This window comes from Pelobates fuscus, chromosome 1 (assembly GCF_036172605.1).
Source record: "Pelobates fuscus isolate aPelFus1 chromosome 1, aPelFus1.pri, whole genome shotgun sequence".
In the NCBI taxonomy this organism is placed as follows: Eukaryota; Metazoa; Chordata; class Amphibia; order Anura; family Pelobatidae; genus Pelobates; species Pelobates fuscus.
In genome coordinates this window covers 206,841,202-206,864,074 of record NC_086317.1, presented here as the reverse complement: position 1 = coordinate 206,864,074, position 22,873 = coordinate 206,841,202, and the positions used below count along the sequence as shown (strand labels likewise).

General features: G+C 42.3%; 1 protein-coding gene across 3 annotated transcripts in view; it reads left to right on the top strand.

The window, feature by feature from the left end:
• Positions 1 to 22,536, top strand: part of HIVEP3 (HIVEP zinc finger 3) — a 318,984-nt gene extending 296,448 nt beyond the window's left edge. For all 3 annotated transcript variants that reach the window (XM_063453898.1, XM_063453890.1, XM_063453907.1), the window contains one exon: positions 19,077 to 22,536. In XM_063453898.1, the coding sequence (XP_063309968.1) occupies positions 19,077 to 19,550 (474 nt within the window). In that variant the 3' untranslated portion in view covers positions 19,551 to 22,536. The remainder of the gene's footprint in view (positions 1 to 19,076) is intronic.
• Positions 22,537 to 22,873: the final 337 nt, after the last annotated feature.

Sequence of the window (22,873 nt, the reverse complement as noted above, 5' to 3'; positions counted from 1 at the left end):
CTTCAGAGTCAGGCCAGCGGGCCGAATCTGATCCAGGACGGTCCCTATGTGAGCCAAGTGTTCCTCCCAGGACTCACTATAGATCGCTATGTCATCCAGGTACGCACAAACGAAATCCTGGAAGCCATCAAGGAGTCTATCTACCAAGCGCTGGAACGTGGCTGGGGCATTTTTCATCACAAATGGCATGACCCTAAACTGGTACAAACCAAACGGTGTGACAAATGCCGACTTGGGGATAACTTCCTCGGCCAGGGGAATTTGCCAATAACCCTTGCAGAGGTCAATGGTGGTTAGGTAGTGTCCCCTGGCGATGCGATCTAAGAGCTAATCTACTCGGGGCATAGGGTACGCGTCGGTCACCGTCCTGTCATTTAACTTGCGCTAGTCCACACAGAATCGGGTGGTATGGTCTTTCTTGGGTACTAACACTACGGGGGATGCTCAAGGGCTATCAGAAGGTTCAATTACCCCTAATAGTAACATCTCCTGGATTTCCTTCCGCATCCCTTCTCTGACTGCTTCTGGGATGCGGTAATGGGGTTGTTGGAGTGGGGCTTGTCCGGGAGTTGTGAGGGTGGTGTATCCAGGTTCCTGGGAGAAGGTGAGACTCTTAGCTTGTAATAGGGCATGTAGCTGCTCCCTCTCAGTGGGAGTGAGTTTGTCCCCTAATTGGACCTGGCTAAGGAGATCTGTGGGTGACCCCTTTTCTAACAGGTCAGGTAGGGGCAGACTGTCAGGGTCCTCAGTAGCAGGGCTACATACAGCGGATATATTTTCTGGCCGCTCTACGTACAGCTTTTCTGCAACCTTATAGGGCCCCTGCCAGGAAGCCTATAAATTATCCTGCTTAACGGGCTTCAGCACCTTTTGCCCTATATAGAACGTCCGTAGTCGGCCACCCAAATCATACCACACCTTCTGTCACCCCTGAGCTGCCTGGAGGTTGTCCCGGACTGTCCGAGCCAACTTCTCCATGCGGTCCTGAAACTTCAGGATGTATGACAGGATGGGGGTCCCTTCACGCTCCGTTTCCCACTCCCAGTGCTCCCTGATAAGATCAAGGGGACCTCGCACCTTTCTCCCATATAAGAGCTCGAAGGGGGAAAACCCAGTTGATTCCTGCGGCACCTCCCTATAGGCAAATAGGAGGTGCGGTAGGAATCGCTCCCAGTCTTTGTACTCGCTGGTGAACGGCTTGAGCATTTGCTTCAAGGTTCCATTAAAGCGCTCACAGAGACTGTTAGTCTGGGGATGGTAGGGGGAGCTAAGTATTGATTTGATACTGCAGACCTTCCACAACTGTTGGTTTGTTCTGCAGTGAACTGTGTGCCTCGGTCCGAGAGGATTTTCTTGGGAAACCCGACTCGGGAGAAAAGTTAGCCACAGTGTCTGCCCGGATATTAGACAGTGCCACTGCCTCTGGATAGAGTATATACTTCTTACCAGATGGACTAGGGTTGGCGAGGGGTCCCACTATGTCAATGGTGATCCTGCTGAAGGGTTCTTCAATAATAGGCAGGGCATCAAGTGGGCCTTGGGGTGATCCCCTCGTTTCCCCACTCGCTGGCACACATTGCAATTTCCGCAGTTCTCTCGTACATCAGTGTGTACCCCAGGCCAGAAGAAGGCCTGTGTTATCCGCTTCAGTGTACGGGTAGTTCCCCCGCTCGTGCCACCCCCCCCACCGCGCGCTACCCCCACCCAACCCTTCCCCCCTCCCCGCATTCTAAATACACACATACTCACTAACAGACACACACACTCACACTCACTAACAGACACTCACACTCACTAACAGACACACACACACTCACTAACAGACAGACACACACTCACTAACAGGCACACACACTCACTAACAGACACACACACACACACACACTCACACACATTAACAGACACACTCACTAACAGACACACTCACTCACTCCCTCTCCCTGGGGCTGCCGGTCAGGCTGCTGGGTGGGCGGCGCTGGCGAGGAAGCACTTCCCCTGAGCACTCTGCTCAGCTCCCAGCAGGGCCGCCACCAGACTCAGGGTCTGGGCCCCCAGGGGCCCGCCTCCAAATACCGCCCACTGGGTCTGCCTCCAAATACCGCCCACAGGAATACACACACAGACACAAACACACACACTGATACAAAAGGACACAGATACGTACTAACAGACACACATACTGAAACAGACACACATGCATACAGGCATACATACTGACACACACATACTAACATACATAAAGACACACATGCATGAGGACATAAAGACACATACATACATACAGACACCGACATACAGACATACAGACACTGTCATCCATACACACATACATTCATAATGGCATACAGACATACATTCATACACACAGATTGACATACATGCATATATACAGACCTACTGACAGACATACATGCATACAGACATCCATACACACATACACACGGACATACGTTCATAATGATATGCAGACATACATTCATACTGACATACAGACATACATATATACATCCATAGACATACATGCATGCATACAGACATACATACAGGGAGTGCAGAATTATTAGGCAAGTTGTATTTTTGAGGATTAATTTTATTATTGAACAACAACCATGTTCTCAATGAACCCAAAAAACTCATTAATATCAAAGCTGAATATTTTTGGAAGTAGTTTTTAGTTTGTTTTTAGTTATAGCTATTTTAGGGGGATATCTGTGTGTGCAGGTGACTATTACTGTGCATAATTATTAGGCAACTTAACAAAAAACAAATATATACCCATTTCAATTATTTATTTTTACCAGTGAAACCAATATAACATCTCAACATTCACATAATATACATTTCTGACATTCAAAAACATAACAAAAACAAATCAGTGACCAATATAGCCACCTTTCTTTGCAAGGACACTCAAAAGCCTGCCATCCATGGATTCTGTCAGTGTTTTGATCTGTTCACCATCAACATTGCGTGCAGCAGCAACCACAGCCTCCCAGACACTGTTCAGAGAGGTGTACTGTTTTCCCTCCTTGTAAATCTCACATTTGATGATGGACCACAGGTTCTCAATGGGGTTCAGATCAGGTGAACAAGGAGGCTATGTCATTAGATTTTCTTCTTTTATACCCTTTCTTGCCTGCCACGCTGTGGAGTACTTGGACGCGTGTGTTGGAGCATTGTCCTGCATGAAAATCATGTTTTTCTTGAAGGATGCAGACTTCTTCCTGTACCACTGCTTGAAGAAGAAGAAGGTGTCTTCCAGAAACTGGCAGTAGGACTGGGAGTTGAGCTTGACTCCATCCTCAACCCGAAAAGGCCCCACAAGCTCATCTTTGATGATACCAGCCCAAACCAGTACTCCACCTCCACCTTGCTGGCGTCTGAGTCGGGCTGGAGCTCTCTGCCCTTTACCAATCCAGCCACGGGCCCATCCATCTGGCCCATCAAGACTCACTCTCATTTCATCAGTCCATAAAAACTTAGAAAAATCAGTCTTGAGATATTTCTTGGCCCAGTCTTGACGTTTCAGCATGTGTGTCTTGTTCAGTGGTGGTCGTCTTTCAGCCTTTCTTACCTTGGCCATGTCTCTGAGTATTGCACACCTTGTGCTTTTGGGCACTCCAGTGATGTTGCAGCTCTGAAATATGGCCAAACTGGTGGCAAGTGGCATCTTGGCAGCTGCACGCTTGACTTTTCTCAGTTCATGGGCAGTTATTTTGCGCCTTGGTTTTTCCACACGCTTCTTGCGACCCTGTTGACTATTTTGAATGAAACGCTTGATTGTTCGATGATCACGCTTCAGAAGCTTTGCAATTTTAAGAGTGCTGCATCCCTCTGCAAGATATCTCACTATTTTTGACTTTTCTGAGCCTGTCAAGTCCTTCTTTTGACCCATTTTGCCAAAGGAAAGGAAGTTTCCTAATAATTATGCACACCTGATATAGGGTGTTGATGTCATTAGACCACACCCCTTCTCATTACAGAGATGCACATCACCTAATATGCTTAATTGGTAGTAGGCTTTCGAGCCTATACAGCTTGGAGTAAGACAACATGCATAAAGAGGATGATGTGGTCAAAATACTCATTTGCCTAATAATTCTGCACTCCCTGTACACACAGACATACATACAGACAGACATACATACATAGACAGACATGCATGCATGCATCCAGACAGACATACATAGACATACATACATACATACAGGTATACAGACATACACATACAGACAGACATACATGCATGCCTGCATACAGACAGACATAGACATACATGCATACAGACAGACATACATACATACATGGACATACATACATAGATATACAGACAGACATACACAGACAGACAGACATACACAGACATACACAGACAGACATACATACATTAGACATACATACACAGATAGACATACAGACACATACATACATTAGCCATACACAGACAGACATACAGACAGACATACACAGACAGACATACATACATTAGACATACATACACAGACAGACATACATACATTAGACATACAGACAGACATGCACAGACAGACAGACATACATACATTAGACATACATACATTAGACATACATACACAGACAGACATACACAGACAGACATACATATGACATACACACACAGGCAGACATACATGCATAAAGACACACACAGATAGCTCATTTTCCAGCCACCCTCCTGTCTCTTACCGCGCGCGCGCAGTGAGCTGGGAGGAAGTAACCACTTCCTCCCAGCAGCACTTGCGGCTGCTTTTTTTTTTTTTTTAAAGTGGCCCGGTCACGCTATACCACGGCCACAGCGCTGACCGGGCCCCTGAAGGAGGGGGCCCATCGGGTGGCCCTAAGTTATGGTTGTCACGCCCTGGCTCCCAGCCTCACTCTGCGGGCGGCGCGCGAGGTAGCTGAGCAGAGTACTCAGGGGGAAGTGCTCCCTCGCCAGCGCCGCCCGCCCAGCAGCCCATCTGGCATGTCAGTTAGCCGCAAGGCTAACAAGACATTTGCCCTGGGCATTTGGGGGGGCTTTTTTTTAAAAAAAAAACGTCCCTGTATCTACTGGATATATTTAAAGAGACACTATAGTCACCAGAAAAACTACAGCTTAATGTATTATTCCTGCTGAGTATAATCATTCCTTTCAGGCTTTTTGCAGTAAACACTGTTTGTTTCAGTGAAAAGGCATAGCTCCACTGGCCACTCCTCATATGGCTGCTAGATGTGCTTTCTGGGTCAGTGCTGCACAGGCCTTATGTATCCTATTGCATCAAAGGCCACATATTTGTATTCTATTCATATTTGTATTCTTCTGCAGCTCCCTAGTACAGCTATACCCTACATGTATTTTTGCCAAATTTTTGGGGTAACTTATAGGATTAAATTAACCCCTTATGGACAGTGGTCTTGCACAGAAGGACATATGCATTTTTTGCTATGTGTCTGTTCAACTACAATACTGCAACTTTCTTGTTATTTCAATACATATACCATTTTTGCAGAAAAAGAAAAACAAACACATTTTTTTCACAGGTTTGGCAATAATAAGGTGTGCATAATTAGTGCAGCTTAACGGACCACTATAGTGCAAGGAAAACATACTCGTTTTCCTGGCACTATGGTGCCCCCACCCTCAGGGACCCCCTCCTGCCGGGCTGGATGGAGAGGAAGGGGTTTAACTTACCTCTTTCTCCAGCGCCGGGCGGGGAGCTCTCCACTTCCTCTTCGGCTGAATGCGCATGCGCGGCATGAGCTGCGCGTGCATTCAGCCAGTCTCATAGGAAAGCATTATCAATGCTTTCCTATGGACGCTGGCGTCTTCTCACTGTGATTTTCACAGTGAGAAGCACGCAAGCCCTCTAGCGGCTGTCAATGAGGCAGCCACTAGAGGCTGGATTAACCCAAATATAAACATAGCAGTTTCTCTGAAACTGCTATGTTTATAGAAAAAAGGGTTACCCCTAGCTGGACCAGGCACCCAGACCACTTTATTAAGCTGAAGTGGTCTGGGTGCCTAAAGTGGTCCTTTAACCCCTTAAGGACCAAACTTCTGGAATAAAAGGGAATCATGACATGTCACACATGTCATGTGTCCTTAAGGGGTTAAGGAAAGTAGTTTAAAATAAATTAATTTATTTGTCCTGAATACATTATATGTCTAGGATTTCAGTTTATTTATGGTAGTTACAGGTCCCAAATACAAGGAGTAAAATACAGTTTCAGTGTGGAACGATTTTAGAATTAATAAAATAAAAATTCTTAGCATTTTGCACATACACATTATATTTTTGCTCACCATTTTGCAAATCTCATGTGTGCCACTGTGATCAAATTGTCACGGGTGGCAGTATAGAGACCGGGCCCTCGAGTGCCCGATGATGATGATGATAGGAGTGTCAGCGCGGAAATGGACCATCACAGCCCGGTGCAGGGTAACCACATGCCCCCTGGTGTTGAGCACCAGCGTTTGTGCGGCCACATACCATGGCCCTGAAGCAGCTAAAGCAGAAGCCAGGAGCAGATGAAAATATGCAGACCTCCCAGGATATGTAGGCTCTGCAGCAGACATGTATCCAGTATGGAAACAAGACAAGACTAGAACAGGCACTTAACAAGAAGACACAGTATACAAATAAGATAAATTGGCGCAAGATTCAAACTAATAGACAAAAAAAATATTATATAATAATAAAATAAAATAAGCAGCACCAGCAATGTACCCTGGTAAAATGGTACCACGTAATACAGAAAAGAGAAAAGTGCTAGTGCGCTGAAAATTATGTATAGAGACACCTCTAAAATATTCCAGTGACTCTCCCAATGTAAAATAGTGGTTTTAACAGAGACCCAAAGACAAGTATGTGCACCCAACACACTGACACAAATATACTTATAGCCTTATAGCCTGTCAATGTTGGTAGCTGGGTACTTGCCTTCACATTTCCGGTGGCACGATAATCGGCAGACACGACAAGCACTGCCCTCTCGAGTGATCGCCTGCTTGCACACGCTGCACGACTTCACCTTCTTAAACTTCTTCACCTGAAATGTGTGGCAGTTCTGACCCTCCAGATCTTCAGGCTCACAAGTCAGCTAACATCTACACTGCAATACATCACGCAGGAAATTACCCAGGATCAGCTACCAATTGCATTCATTACACGAACACACACTCTGAATTCACTACAATAACACACACTCTGCATTCACTACACTGACACACACTCTGCATTCATTACACTGACTCACACTGTGCATTCATTACACTGACTCACACTGTGCATTCATTACACTGACACACACTCTGCATTCACTACACGGACACACACACTCTGCATTCACTGCACTAACACACACTCTGCAGTCACTGCACTAACGCACACTCTGCATTCATTACACTAACACACTTCTGCATTCACTACACTAACACACACTACATACATTACACTGACATACACTCTGCATTCACTACACTGACACACACACTATATTCATTACAGAGACACACACTCTGCATTCACTACCTTGTGCTTTGTCAGGGGCGCCAACATTTCTGGCGGCAGCCCTGACTATATATGTAAAACATTGGAGATTTAGACATCCATAAATGGGCAAGATGTATGCAGCCCACCACTGCGCCAAAGTACTTCAATTACAGTGGGTCCTAACTGCCTAGATATGCATGACTAAATAAACAATAAAACATACAATCAGTGCTTACCTGCAAAGAAAGGAGCAGAGGTAATGAGACCACTGCTTGCAGGACCAGACTTAAAACAAAAAGGATTAAATGGCAAAGGAATGGGTGTGGCAACAAACAACAAACATGTAAAGGAGACTGAGAATTCCAGGAACGGAATAAAGGAATGAACCTGGAAAACCTAGCATAAAGAAAACCAGACGTAGAAAAGAAAACCAGAAAAAACAAGAAAAACTAAACAGGAATTGTAAAAAGAGTACTGGATACCAGAAATTAAAGTGCTATATACGAGACTTGACTATTTGAATTTGATTTGCCTATTCCACATTGTGGGCAGTGATAGCAGTTTGACAGTTCAAATTACCCCATAAATGCATACGATTTATGAAAGTAGACACCATGGGGGAAGTCATATGGTATATTTTGTGCCTAATTATACAGCCGTTTTAGCACTAATTTGCTAAATGAGATTTTAATTATTCCCATGTGGATGTTTGACAAGGAAATACATTTATAATATGTTTCATATTCATATTCTTTTAGGCTTAAAATTGCTGTGTATGTGTATATATACACATTAGTGATTAGTGCATTTCCACTTTTGGAGAGACTCCAACTATTCCCATATGGATGCTTTCCCAATTACGAGATTGTATTGACGGGCAAGAGTGGGCAGATCTGAAAAAGCCTTGAATAAGGCAAAACGCGTCATCACGCTCGACCACATATGCATCGCACGCATGCAGACTTGTAACTCCGCCCCCCGGAAGTCTTTGACTGCGGTACACTCGGTTACCTTAGAGCAGAGGTTCTCAACCTTGTCCTCAAGGACCCCCTACCAGTCCAGGGTTTAGGGATTACCTGGGTGTGTCTAAGGTGTTTAGAAAAAGGAAAAAAAAAAAACACCTTAGAGTCTAAGGTGTTTTTTTCCCCTTTTTCTAAACACCTTAGACGCACCCAGGTAATCCCCAAATCCTGGACTGGTAGGGGGTCCTGAGGACTGGGTTGAGAACCCCTGCCTTAGAGAAAGAAGCTGTCTTTATACTTTTGAAACCTGAACTGTGGCACTGCTAAAAAGGGACGAAGCTGCTATACGGTATTTTGTGCAATAAATCTGTGAAGTGGATCGACTGTCTCTGTCATTTTCTACCCCAAGCAATCAAACATCAGCACAACATCCAAAGGAGGGAGTGATATTTGGAGCAGGGTGTGCATCTTTATCTGTGTGTCAGGGTGTGCATCTGTGTGTATGCATACATGTGTCAGAGCGTGTATCTCTGTGTGCATCTGTTTGGGTGTGCAAGCATCTGTGTTCATGTGTATCTGTGTGTCAGGGTGTGTGCATGTGTCAGTGTTTGTGTGTGTGTCAGGGTGTGTGTTTCTGTGTGTGTATATGCTAGTGTATGTGTGTGTGTCAGGGTGTGTGCATGTCAGTGTGTGTCGGTGTGTATCTATCTGTGTATGTATGTGTCGGTGTCTATATGGATTTGTGTGTATTTTTTAGTGTATTTATATGTATCTGTGTGTAAGTATGTATGTGGTAGTGTATGTGCATACATCCAAGCAATCAAACATCAGCACAACCAAAGGAGGGAGTGATATTTGGAGCTGTCACAGTTAGAGCAGGCTCATCTGCTCTACTTTTGTGAGTGTGCATTTTATCTATTGTATTTTGCTTTTGGTTATATAGATTTACACTATTTGTATTTTATTTCCCCTTATATATATATGTGATACATGGAGATGACCAGCATATGAATTTTAGAGTAAGTGTATTGTGTATTTTTATCACAGTTTTGCACTTATGTAATGCAAATTGCACTTAAATCACTTGCTGCACTTTAAAATAACTTTTTGTCTTGATATGTGCTATTGTAATAAAAATCACTAAATTGTGCTCAACTATATGTCCTGAGTACAGAATGACCCCCTTAGCATGCCCTATCAAGTTTTATGAAAATACAGCGCTGCATTTATAACCCGCCCGATGCAGTTTTTTTCAATAGATAGCTCAGCGTCTCCCAGACTTTTTGTGGCGCCCCTGCGTTCAAGTCATGTCGCCCCATGTGCTGGGGCGACATGACTTAAACGCAGGGGCGCCACAAAACGTTTCCCTGGTGCTATCATACCACCTGGAAACATTTCTGCTGAACAGGGGCCCGGTCAGGTGCCGCGGCCCTTTAAGACCATGACCAGGCCCCTGTAGTGTCGGCCAGCTGGGAGGAAGTGTCAGCCTATCACTTCCTCCCAGCATCGTGCAGTGAGACAGCGTGGGAGGGAGAGGCAGCATGAGGGGAGAGGAGAGGAACACGAAGAGCTGCTCCAGACCACTCACTCCCACCAGCAGCAAGACCAGGACGTAAAGCCACCCTCCTGGACACAAAAGGTAAGCTAACAGGAGGGTGGCTGGAGATATAAAAATTATCACATGTATGTTTATATCAGATTTTGTGTGTGTGTATCTGTGTCAAGGTGTTTGTGTATCTAGTTAGTGTGTGCGTCTATGTGTGTGTATATGTCAGTGTGTGTATCTGTGTGTCGGTGTGCATCTGTGTGTGTGCATACATGTGTCAGAGCATGTATCTCTGTGTGCATCTGTGTGTGCAAACATCTGTGTACATGTGTATCTGTATGTCAGGGTGTGTGCGTGTGTCAGTGTTTGTGTGTGTGTCAGGGTGTGCGTTTCTGTGTGTGTATATGCTAGTGTATGTGTGTGTGTCAGGGTGTGTGCATGTCAGTGTGTGTCGGTGTGTGTATCTATGTGTGTGTATGTGTCGGTGTCTATATGGATTTGTGTGTATTTGTCAGTGTATTTATATGTATCTGGGTGTAAGTATGTATGTGGTAGTGTATGTGCATACATCCAAGCAATCAAACATCAGCACAACATCCAAACACACTTCTGCAATTTAACACAAATACTACATACAAACACTCCTGCAGTCAAACTCCAAAATTATATACAAGCACACACCTTCTCTCAAAAACCCATACTATGCACAAATGTACAGCCTAATTTAAAAGCGAACATTACATCCAAACGCACTCCTGCAATCAAATGCAACCATTATATTACATATAAACACACCTTTGTATTAAAACACTAAAATTATATGACCTTCAATCAAACACCAACACTATACATTATGCTATGGCGCCAGTATATGCTGCAGCGGTGTACAGATATAAAATATTAAATATGAAAGTGACACGCTAACTAGTGTACAACTTTGTTGCTAGTTCTAATTTTTGAATCCTAACTCTAGCCTTACTAATTCTAACAATGACCTTTTTAGTTAATTGTTAGAACTAATCACATTGGACACACATTGTCACATTGCTGACAGTTAAGGCAAGTGAGTAATGTTATTGGATCACAGGGTGATCACTATTACTCGACTGTCCCTACAGCAAGGCTACAGTGAGGCAGTCAGTAATAGTGCTTTGACAGCTGAACCTGGTATGCACTTCTGCAAAAGGGTATCAGCTTTCAGTCACTGCATAGGATCTGTGTGATTATCACAGAGGTGCTTCGGTTTTTGTCAGCCTGCCAGTAAAAGCAAATACATGGTACAATGGCATAGCATAGTGATCACTGGGCATAATTGTCCCTGTGATTCTGTGATTGGTTGCATTAAGGGACCCCCACTTTTCTAGTAAAGCAATTTGAAATAGTCCACTCTTGCTAATCTTGACAAGACAGGGTTTCTAAAAGCACTTTACGTGGTTAACATCTAATATATAGCGACTGTTCCAAAGACAAAAGCTGTACCCTGTACAGAAGCTGCCACAATGTGACTAGCAATACTTTGCAGGTCTTTTAAATAAACACAAATCCAAACGATTTTTTATCCCTTGAAAGATGTGCTTCCGCAATTATTCCAGATGATGCCAAGCTTAACTGTGCTCAGAACACTCCCACAATGAACAGGATGAACAGTAACCCAATAATTCCCACCCACTCTTGTGTTCTATGTAGCTAACATCCTAGGGATGTGTTGTTTGTCTACTACTGCAAAGATTTGAGATTGCAAAAATACAACATACATTTTTACAAAATCTTTTTAATGCATTTGTCTTTTGCTGGTGCCTGGAGAACCACTTTAACACATTATAGTCCTAACTCTCTCAAACCACCAAGTCTCCCTAATGCTAAGATCTCCCCAGCCCTTACAATTTGGGATTATTCTAGCTTTAGTGACTGAATAACCTACATTTTATTAAAGACAGGAGGCGAATATTTTCTTTAACCTTTTTACCGAACCTCCCAGCAGCAAAGAAATAGTTAAATAGTAAAGTCAATAGCATCGAAGTCAAATGCCTGAATATCAGATACTCTACTAAAAGAAACTAAGCAGATAAGAAGAGCTAACTTGGACGATGGGTATTGAAGAGAAAGCGCTTCGTTAGATGGCCATGCCTCCAAGAAGGACAAAACAAGAGCAACATCCCGAAACTGAGAATAAGTTGGGGCAGGAGGTCGAGCAAGACGAATGCCATGCAACAGTCTACAGATAGAGGGATGTTTTCCCACTGCAGCATTGTCAGTAGGACCATGAGCTGCCGATATTGCTGAACGAAACACATCAATAGATCTGTAGGATTTACCTTGATCGAAAAGAGAGGACAGGAAGATCATAACGTTAATCAAAGAAGCTGAAACGGGATCAATACCCCTTTCTAAATACCAGCAATTCCAGACTCGCCAGGCCGAGAGGTAAGAGCGTCTAGTCCCGGGGGGCCCATGAGTCCCATTAGAGTTCTCAAGCAGTACCTGAAAGTCCTGAGACATTCCAGGATCCCCTGAAACAGTCCAGGCCACTAGCTGGAGATGACCCTTCAATGCGAGAGGATGAAAGTTGCCTGCAGGATCTGTGAGGAGACAGTATGTGTCAGATAGCTGTAGTGGGTAATCCACTGACATCTCCAAGAGATTGGGAAACCATGGTTGGGTTCGCCATAACGGGGTCAGCTGTATTATTGTGGTCCCTAGAGTCCTGAGATGATGGAGAGTGCGAGGGATCACGGAGAACGGAGGGAAATCACAAGCTTCGGTCATTGGCCAGGATGGAAGGAAGAGACGACTGCTAGAGAGGTCGGATCCGGCAACTAACTGAAAAAAGTGTCTGTCTGACGATTCAGACAAGACACAAATAGGTCGAGGTCGAATGGACCCCGAAGTAGATGGAGATGATAAACGTGTGGGCCCAGTTGCCAGTTCTCCAGTGTCAGGAGAACCAATCAGCGACTAGGTTGTCGGAACCAGGCAAGACTCCGCTCGAAGATAGATTTTCCTGTCCAGACAAAATTGGTATAATTATTTTGTGAGGTCTGAGAGCATTTTGGAACGGGATAGAAACATAGAATGTGACGGCAGATAAGAACCATTCAGCCCATCTAATCTGCCCAATTTTCGAAATACTTTCATTAGTCCCTGGCCCTATCTTATAGTTAGGATAGCCCTGTGCCTATCCCACATATGCTTTAACTCCTTCATTGTGTTAACCTCTACCACTTCAGCTGGAAGTGAAGTGCATTCATTACCCTCTCAGTAAAGTAATACTTACTGATATTATTTTCAAACCTTTGCCCCTCTAATTTAAGACTATGTCCTCTTGTTGTGGTAGTTTTTCTTCTTTTAAATATAGTCTCCTCCTTTACTGTGTTGATTCCCTTTATGTATTTACATTTTTCCATCATATCCCCCTTGTCTCGTCTTTCTTCCAAGCTATACATGTTAAGATCCTTTAACCTTTCCTTGTAAGTTTTATCCTGCAATCCATGAATCAATTTAGTAGCCTACTCTGAACTCTTTCAAAGTATCAATATCCTTCTGGAGATACGGTCTCCAGCAATGCGTACAATACTCCAAGTGAGGTCTCACCAGTGTTCTGCACAATGGCATGAGCACTTTCCTCTTTCTACTGCTCTATATACCTCTCCCTACACAACAAGCATTCTCCTAGCATTTCCTTCTGCTCTATTACTATGTCTGCCTACCTTTAAGTCATCTGAAATAATTACTAGATGTGCATTGGGAAAATATTTGGTTCGCCATCCCGAAATTCGTGACTTCGGTTAGGAACTTTTGCACTTCGGATGCTCTCTTGCAGCCGCTTAGTAGATAACTCCCTAATTCCCACGGTATTAGGGAGCTATCTACTAAAAGGCTGAAAGACCTAAGTAATCTTTACTTAGTATTAGTAAATTTGGCTGAAAGACCTACTTAATATAAGTAAATTCTCCCCCTACTCGCTATACCGCGAGTAGGGGCATGTCTAGTAAACAGGCTGTTCATTGTTAAATATAAACACTTTAGGTCTTTCAGCCTTTTAGTAGATAGCTCCCTAATACCGTGGGAATTAGGGAGTTATCTACTTATTCATTCCCATCCATTGACTGGCTAAGTAACTTACATTTTATATAAATGTGTTACTTGATTGTTGTAAGTGTTGCAAATGCTTACAGCTGAATCCTGGCTATGTTTGTATACTTTTTATTTAAACTGGTATACAGTGTAACATTCTTAATTCTTCCACTAGGTATATTAGTACTTCGGCAATTCTGTGCTTCAGAACTTCGGCAATTCAGCTATTCGGACATTCGGAAGTATCATTCCGAATGATACATTTGGAACGAAACAAATTGCACATGTCTAATAATTACCCCTAAATCCCTTTCCTCAGTTGTTGAGGCTAGGATTCTAGCAAATATTCTATACTCTGCCCTTGGGTTTTTACGTCCAAGATGCATTATCTTGCACTTATCCACATTAAATGTCAGCTGCCACAACTCTGACCATTTTTCTAGTTTACCTAAATCATTTGCCATTTGGCGTATCCCTCCTGGAACATCAACCCTGTTACATATCTTCGTATCATCAGCAAAAAGACATACCTTACCATCAAGACCTTCTGCAATATCACTAACAAAAATATTAAAGAGACTGGGTCCAAGTACAGATCCCTGATATACCCCACTGGTGACAAGCCCAAGCTTCGAATATACTCCATTGACTACAACCCTCTGTTGCCTGTCACTCAGCCACTGCCTTACCCATTCAACAATATTGGAATCCAAACTTAAATATTGCAGTTTATTGATAAGCCTTCTATGTGCAACAGTGTCAAAAGCCTTACTGAAATCTAGGTAAGCAATGTCTACTGCACCACGCTGATCTATAATTTTTGTTACCCAATCAGTGCCTGAGCCTGTCTCCACAACACCACTACCCTCAGTACCTGTCTCCACAACACCAGTACCCTCAGTGCCTGTCTCCATAACAACCATTTGGCTTATCCCTCCTGGAACATCAACCCTGTTACATATCTTAGTATCATCAGCAAAGATGATACCATCAAGACCTGCAATATTCCTAATAAAAATATTAAAGAGAATGGGTCCAAGTACAGATCCCTGAGGTACCCCACTGGTAGCGGAAGCACTATCACCCTTCCAAGGGCACGTGCGTGGGGCTTCGTCATGGTCAGAGGTCCTGGAATCATCAGAGTCAGACAACTGAGTGATGGTGGCAGTAGGAACTGGTAGTGGTTGCTCACAGAACACTGACAATGCCTTGGGGATAGACTCTGCAATTGAAGCTTGAAAACAGGCCTTTAGTTCTGCTGCCATTGCATGTTCTGCTTGGTCCGACATGAAAATAGTAGTGGGATCACCGCACACTCAGTATACCGATGAATATATATAATTATTTTTGTTTTTTAACAAAACTTGTCACTCACAAAGCAAAGGTGTTTCTGGTCACCTTTAAAGGGGACTTAGACTATATTTAACTAAGGTAAAATTAAATGGTGTTGAAAGACAAGGCATCAGTGAGGTTCATCCACAGAGTTATGGTAGTTAGACTGCCAATATAATAATGAAAGGAGTAACGTGTAATCAATTTAAAACAAGGCGTTCACCTAGAGGATAACAATAGTGAGGCATAGTTGTTCACCCTCAGAAGTAAGGCACAAGGGAGTCGCCCTCAAGGAGACACAGAGCTGTTTATATATTGAGGGGCAAGCTAAAAACAAAAACAAATAGGATAAAATTAGAAAGTTGTTCACTATAGAATCTGTAATAACAAAATAATATGTTCCAGCAGGGAGCATAAATCAATACCGAAAGAATACTTCCATAATTACGATCGGGCATGGAGAGCATTAAATCTGTAGAAAGTTAAAAGCATACGAATGTGCACAAAACAAAAAACAAAAAAACAGAATGAAAGATGGCCACCTGCAAGAAGGAGGGAGGCCCGGTTTGTGCCTCTATCTAATGACGCGAACAAGGGCGGTTCGGATTTAGATCGTGGGCCACAGCCACAGCAGTGGCGTAGCATGATAAAGACTTAGACAAAAAACACAATAGTAAGGTGCAAAGTCCAGATAAGAGACAGAAAGGAAAATAACAGGGAAGGACACCTGGACAGTGGGCTGACCATTGAAAGGTCGGTCTCATGAAGGGCAGGAATAGGGTCTCAGGAATAGTCAAATTAAAAAAAAGTTAAATATATCCAATAAACAAAGATAATGTAGGTTCATAATATATAGAGCTATAATTGGAATAGACTCATCTGGGAAGCAAGCAGCAAAGAAAAGATGAGTTGGGAGGAGTTTCATCGCCTAATATGTTCTAAGATGTGTCCTGATTTGTTGATTTTTTTTCTCTATGTGTTGAACTATTTCTTCTGCTAGGAGGTTCAGTAAAGAAGGTCAAAGCAAATATTCGCCTCCTGTCTTGCCATAACGTTTTATTTAGATAAAAGTATAAAACAGCCAGATATCTTCCTCCTTACAAATGCTCAGTATAAACAGAAGAAGTACTGATAGGTCCTTGAGTTTTATCTGTGCTAAATTGGGTAGAACAGGACCATGTCGGGGGACATAAATAACAATAAGGGGTGGGGGCCTTAAATGAAAATGTCCCTTCCCCCCCAAAACGTGACTAGGGGTCCCCAAGCTCCTAGTCAACCCACTAAAAAAATTAATAAACCCCTACCTACCCCCCTCACCCTATAAATAGTGAGGGGGGAATAAAAGTACCTGTAAAAGAAAAAAAAAATCAGAGTGCAGAGCGTGGGAAAGCTTTATAAGCCTTTTCCCGCTCTGCGGAGTTCAGTCTGCGCCGTGCCCTTGCCAGGTGAAGATGGATTAATTTTTTATCGTCTGTTTTTTTTCTTTTTTATCTGAATTTTTTTTTGCGCTCGGTTTTTTCCACATTCTCATTCAGAGCCCCCACCCACCAGTCATGGGTGGGCGCTGGGCGGGGAGGTCAATAGGTCCTGTCCCCTTCCCATTCTCCTTTAGGGCCCCCATTCTCCTTTAGGGCTCGGGTGGGAGCCAGGGTGAAGGACAATAGACCCCCTTTCCCCCCCTTATTGTTATTTATGGCCCCCACCCACCATGGATGGGGGCCGGGGGGAAAGAACAATAGGGCCCCCACCTGCCGCTCAGGGGGGAGGACAATAGGTCCGTCCCCCCTCATTGCTATTTAGGGCCCCTACCCGCCGTGCAGGGGTGAGGGCCGGGGGGGGAGGTCCGCCCCCATAATCTCATTTAGGGCCCCCACCCGCGGCATAGCGAGTAGGGGCATTCAGGATATTTCAATCTCCCTTATGCTATTATGGGGGTCATATTGACCTCCATAGAATGAGGGAGGACATGGGGGGGCTTAGGAAGTGGAGGGGAGCAGAGATCCCTGCCGCTTCTATTTTTACATTTTACAAGGAGGGTGCTCCCTCCTCGTAATAAACTGAACGAACAAACGAACACCGATATTCAGTGTTAGTTTGTTCGTCTGATATTTCTATTCATTCATCTTTCTGACTATGAATGAATAGATGAAATTCCCGTTCGCATGCCCAAGTGTTTAACTGGGCATGCGCGGGAATTTCACAGTGCTATCTAGTGTGGGCAGATGACGTTTCCCACAGGGCCTTCATCTACCCACACAAAGATGGCGGCGCCCAGGACCTTGGTCCGGGCAGAAAATAAAGTTTAAAAACTAGGTGATATGGGGGGCTTAGTGGCATTTGGGGGTGACTAGGGGGTCAATTAGATGTAGTGGAGTCGGGAGGGGGGTTAAAAAACAACAGGATTCGGCCATGACAGTGCCGCTTTTAGGCACATTTGCACATATGTCCAGGATTCCAAAATAGAGTTGTATTCCCCAGGTCTTGCTGAAATCATTGTTGTCGCAAATCTGCCGATATTAACAGTCAGATTAGTTAGTTTCAATTAGGTGGATTGTAAGAGCTGTATCCAGACAGCTGGGTGGCCAGACCCCGACCCTCCACCCTAACCCTAACTTTTTGAATGGGTGTTTGCGTTTTTGAAAACAAACGTGCATGTCCAAATACAATCCTTGTTACTTGGTGAATATAGCATAAAATGATTTTGTTTTGTTTTTCTGCATCGTCATTATTTCTGTGCATACAATTCACCAATATAATTCAATAAATGTGCAAAAGTGCAGAAAATGAATATTCGCATACTTTTGGCAAGAATCTGTGGTGAAATATGTTTATAATCAATGAATGAGACCTGCAGCCACAAAGCAAACTAACAAACTTGTGCATTTGGAAACTGAAATTGGCTCATTTAAATTTTGGCCCTGTAACTTCAAAAGTGAAAACCTGTGTATAATAATAGCATTTCTCAAGCCATGTAGCTGAATACACGTTAGATTATATGGCAGCATCCCACTACTCTTAGCAGGCACCTGCAAGTTTAGAATTATTGGATTGCTGTGTGACTGTTAGTGCAGCACTCCATCCAGTAGCCATATTGAAGGAGAAGATATTTCACAAGTACTATGTGGAAATTATATCCATACCTACCTGAAGGTGAATTTTTGGTCAGCATTAAATGTGGATGCCATATCCACTTAATAATTGACAACCTAAAGCTCCCAAAGTTTTAAGTAAACTTGATGTACTTTAGTCTTTTTTTTTCAGTCACAATAAACTTACTTGATTGCACTGGTGCTAGAGATATGGGCTCCTGTCCCCAATACTAAGCATAAATTAAAAAACAAATTTGCTCTGCATTTAACGTTCAATGATGAATTTTATTAAACCAAGCCACAGCAAGTGGCCCCATCAACATTTCAATACCGTGCTACTTATGTCATGACTCTTAATAGACTTGACAAAGATACCACAGTACCAAAATATTGCCGGGCCCACTCATAGTGGCTTGGTTTAATAACATTCATCACAGAACGGAGTAACTGTATCGTGAGTCTTTTTTTTTTTTTTTATAAACCTAGATTACTATGCATCTATGTTGCTTAATAATGAACATGTCACCAGCATATATTGTGCTCAGTATTGATCTTTGTTGCAAATTATGTTGTCTCATTTCAGAAGCTGGGATCATCATCTTTCTTTGCATTGTTAAGACCCCCCCGCCCTCCTCATGTGTCTCACAGTGCCACAAGAAGCCAGGAGAACCTATATACCCACCTGCCACTTCATTCACAGGATCTGCAGCGGACTCCTTATCCAATGATCCCAATTGGAGGCATTCAGATGGTGCAAGCCCGACCTAGCCCTCAACCTTCCCTTCTAGGACCCCTGTTTTCAGAGTTGAAACAGGAAGGTCATAATGAGGGACTCACACAAACATCACACCAAGAAGGAAGTGAGGAACAGCTCAGGACTAACAGGAGAAGGGAGGAGGAGGAGGAGGAAGACCGGGTAATACCTTCCCCCAGCACAGCCGCACAGCGTTCCCCAACGAGCACTTACTGCCAAACTACTTGCTCTCCTCCTTACCTTGGAACGCCTCATGCCAGCAGTGGCCCCATTAAAGGGGAAGACATAGAAGGGGAGGGGTGACCAGACACTTTCTACAAAGGAACTATTCCTTTAATAGAGCTCTTTCCAGTAGCCCTTCCCATGCAGGATATGGGCCAATGATCCTTTGTGATATGGGAAAGGAATCCCATTAGGACACAGGATTACAATCCTAAGAAATGAACTAGGGATTCTGTTATGATATGAGGGGAAATTTCCAAGATGTGAGTTAGGTTCCTTTAAAGATACAGGGTAAACCTCCACGAAAATGGGGAGTAAAGTATTCTGTATGAATAATGGAAAGCTTCCTGGGATATGTAATTCAGTTCCCTTTAAGACACACATTCATCATTATAGGGAACAAGAATCTGCACTCTCTTTGGAAATAGGACATGTCTTAGGTACAGTATAATGGATCCATTTAGGATAAGGTGTTCGAAGTTTTTTATGGTACTTCTTTAAAGAATGAGGATTTCAGGATGCATATTAAGCACCTTGATATACAACAAGAATCATCCTTGATATAGAGATATAGAACTATTCTAGGATACACAATATAAATCTTTTCTGTTTTTCTCTCTCTCCCATTTTGGACTGGGAAAGAGTGATTTGTTTCATTTCATTCCATTACTCTCTCTCCATTTTTCCTCCCCCTATCATATGCAGTTTATCTGTGCCTTTTTATACACAATTTGCTTCTGAAATGCAAAAAGAAACACAAACAGCCCTGTAAGAAAAAGGAACTTTCAACGCTGTGAAATAATGTGAATTTTTGTTCAAGACACATTTGCTTTTATTAAATATTTACATGGGGTGGGGATTGATTTCAGATCAGCCCCTCTGAGAATTTCCCCTTGTTACCCTAATGTGATCCCAAAATATGGGTAGGACATGCACTGAAAATGTAAGGTTTTTGTTTTTTATGTTAAGTTTAATTTCTAACATATATATATATCAGAATATATATATCTATATATATTGAACTGGGATAGGTGTCCACAGCAGTGTACAGAGATATATTTATATTATGAATTTATTTAACTAGCACTGTTTTGTCCTTTCTGTTTATGCTTTAAAAATATGTGTGTAAAAAAGAAAAAAAATATTTTTAAATTTTAATAATCGGTGGAAACACAACATTTCTCATGTGATTATACACGGCAGTGCTTTGCTTTATAGTGAATATAAGTCATAATGAGCATGTTGCTCTTATTAATTGTAAGTCTCTGTGCTCTTGAAATGAATGTGAAGCAAATCATACTGAAGCTGGGAATATACACACTGATAATGATCATCCTGCACTGTATAATGGTGCTGAGTATCTATACACTGATGATGATCATGCAACTCTGTATAATTATGCTAGTAGTGTTCACACGGGTAATAATCTCATTGCACTGTACAACGATGCAGAGTATGGACATTATGCTCTACACAGCAATACCACCTGTTATTACACCATCCCATTATTTTTCATTGTGTAGACACTAGCATATGCTCACCATCAGTACAGAGAACAGCTCACATGCAGTGCTACATTCGCCTTACGGCTCAGTCACTGAGAATGTTGTGTTACCTTTTGTTCTGTGATGGAAGGCTGGCACGTGAGCTATGCCCTAGAGCAACTTTTGACTTTCGAGTGATTGATTGATCTACCCCAGTTCTACTGGGAAGCTGTTACATACATTTAATGCCCCATTTATGAAGTTGTATGTATTTCTGATAAAACCACACAATCCCTATATTCAGAGCGTGAGCTCTTGTTTTTAGCACTTATGTATGGAAAATTGCTTCCGCCCTGCACCTTATCACTTTTTCCTTTTGGCTCTTACTAAAATTCTTTTAATCTTACATTTTCTACTTTTATGGTCATCCATTTTTTCCCAAAGTTTACTGAAACTTCGTTCTCTTTCCCTGGTTTAATAAATGGGCTAAAAGCTCTTTCCTCTGTGTTACTGTTTCTGTAACACCAACCCTCTTTACATAATGGTACCAAATCATCTTTTTTTTAACTGCACTTTTCCAATGTATCATGTGATTTGGGTTTGGCTGTGGCAAATAGGACAGAATGAGGCTTTATATTTTCTTTTTATGTTTTCTTAAAATGCTGCTAGTACCCATGTGAGGAAAGAAAAAGTATTGTAGCGATAGACAATGCCCTCCATTTTTTCCTAGTCCAGGTATGTTCCTGTTCTCTTTGCAGCCAATGCCCTAGCGTTTCCTGCTATATGCAGGTATCAAAGTAAACGTACACAATTAAATAGAATGACATCTGCAGCTTCTTGCATGGGAGAGGGAGAAAAATCTGAATCATGTATCTTAAAATTACTCCATCTACACAATATGTGGCACTAACAATGTTTTATACACATGTAAAACAGACTAAGTGTACTTTTAAGTGTGATAAAATACATTAATATTTGGCCTGCCTGCTTTGTCTGAGGCCAGTTTTGTAGAATTTGATAAAAAGATATATAGAAGCTGTGTAGCAGTATATATCTCAGTCTTCTTAAATCAATGGTAATGTATCACTTTTTTGATATAACGACAAGTTAAAAGTGGTTCTCTAAACTCCATTCCATGTGCCATTTCCCCAGTCTATGATTAGGTGATTCTTTTAGTACTTGGACAAGAAACCAGGGCTCTCTCAGAGACCAAAATGCAATCCTTATAGTGCAGCTCAGATAATACAGACTTGATCTTCCACTTGATCTGTCCAATGTTAGATGCCAGATAATGGGCTGATCTGAGTTATATACACACACACACACACACACACACACACACCAAAAAACCTTACACTCTAGGATTTTAGAGAATGTTATGCCAGGTGCTTAATCCTGTAAAATGTGTAAAGAAATGTATATAGGATATCACTCATAGGACTTTTTTTTTAGCAAAAACAAAAAATTAAGCAAAAATGTGTTTTATTGTGAACATTCCAGTTTTGTTAAGAAAAAATAATTAAAAACTTTCATCAGAGTACCCATGAATCTCCCTTAAAGTAATAAAACTGGCCTATTTGAAATCTTTGTATAATCGTTGTATAAATTTGTATAATTTAATGTGGAAGTCTGCTCAAAACTGAATGAAACTGTAGAAGACCCGAAAGTAATAGGTATTTAGTACTGGTTTTAAAAATGTGTATATATAGAACATAAATAGAAATTATTCTGTATCCAGTTTTAATTAATTTGAGCAGTACAAAAAATGTTAGCTATTTAACACACACTAAGGTGTGATCAAGACAGTTGTTGATAAAAGTATATTTTAATTTTGATGCATCAATTAGAGGATGCCTTTTCTCATTAGCAAGGACACGTGCACTCATGCTATATATCTAGCCATTGGCGAGTGAAACTGCA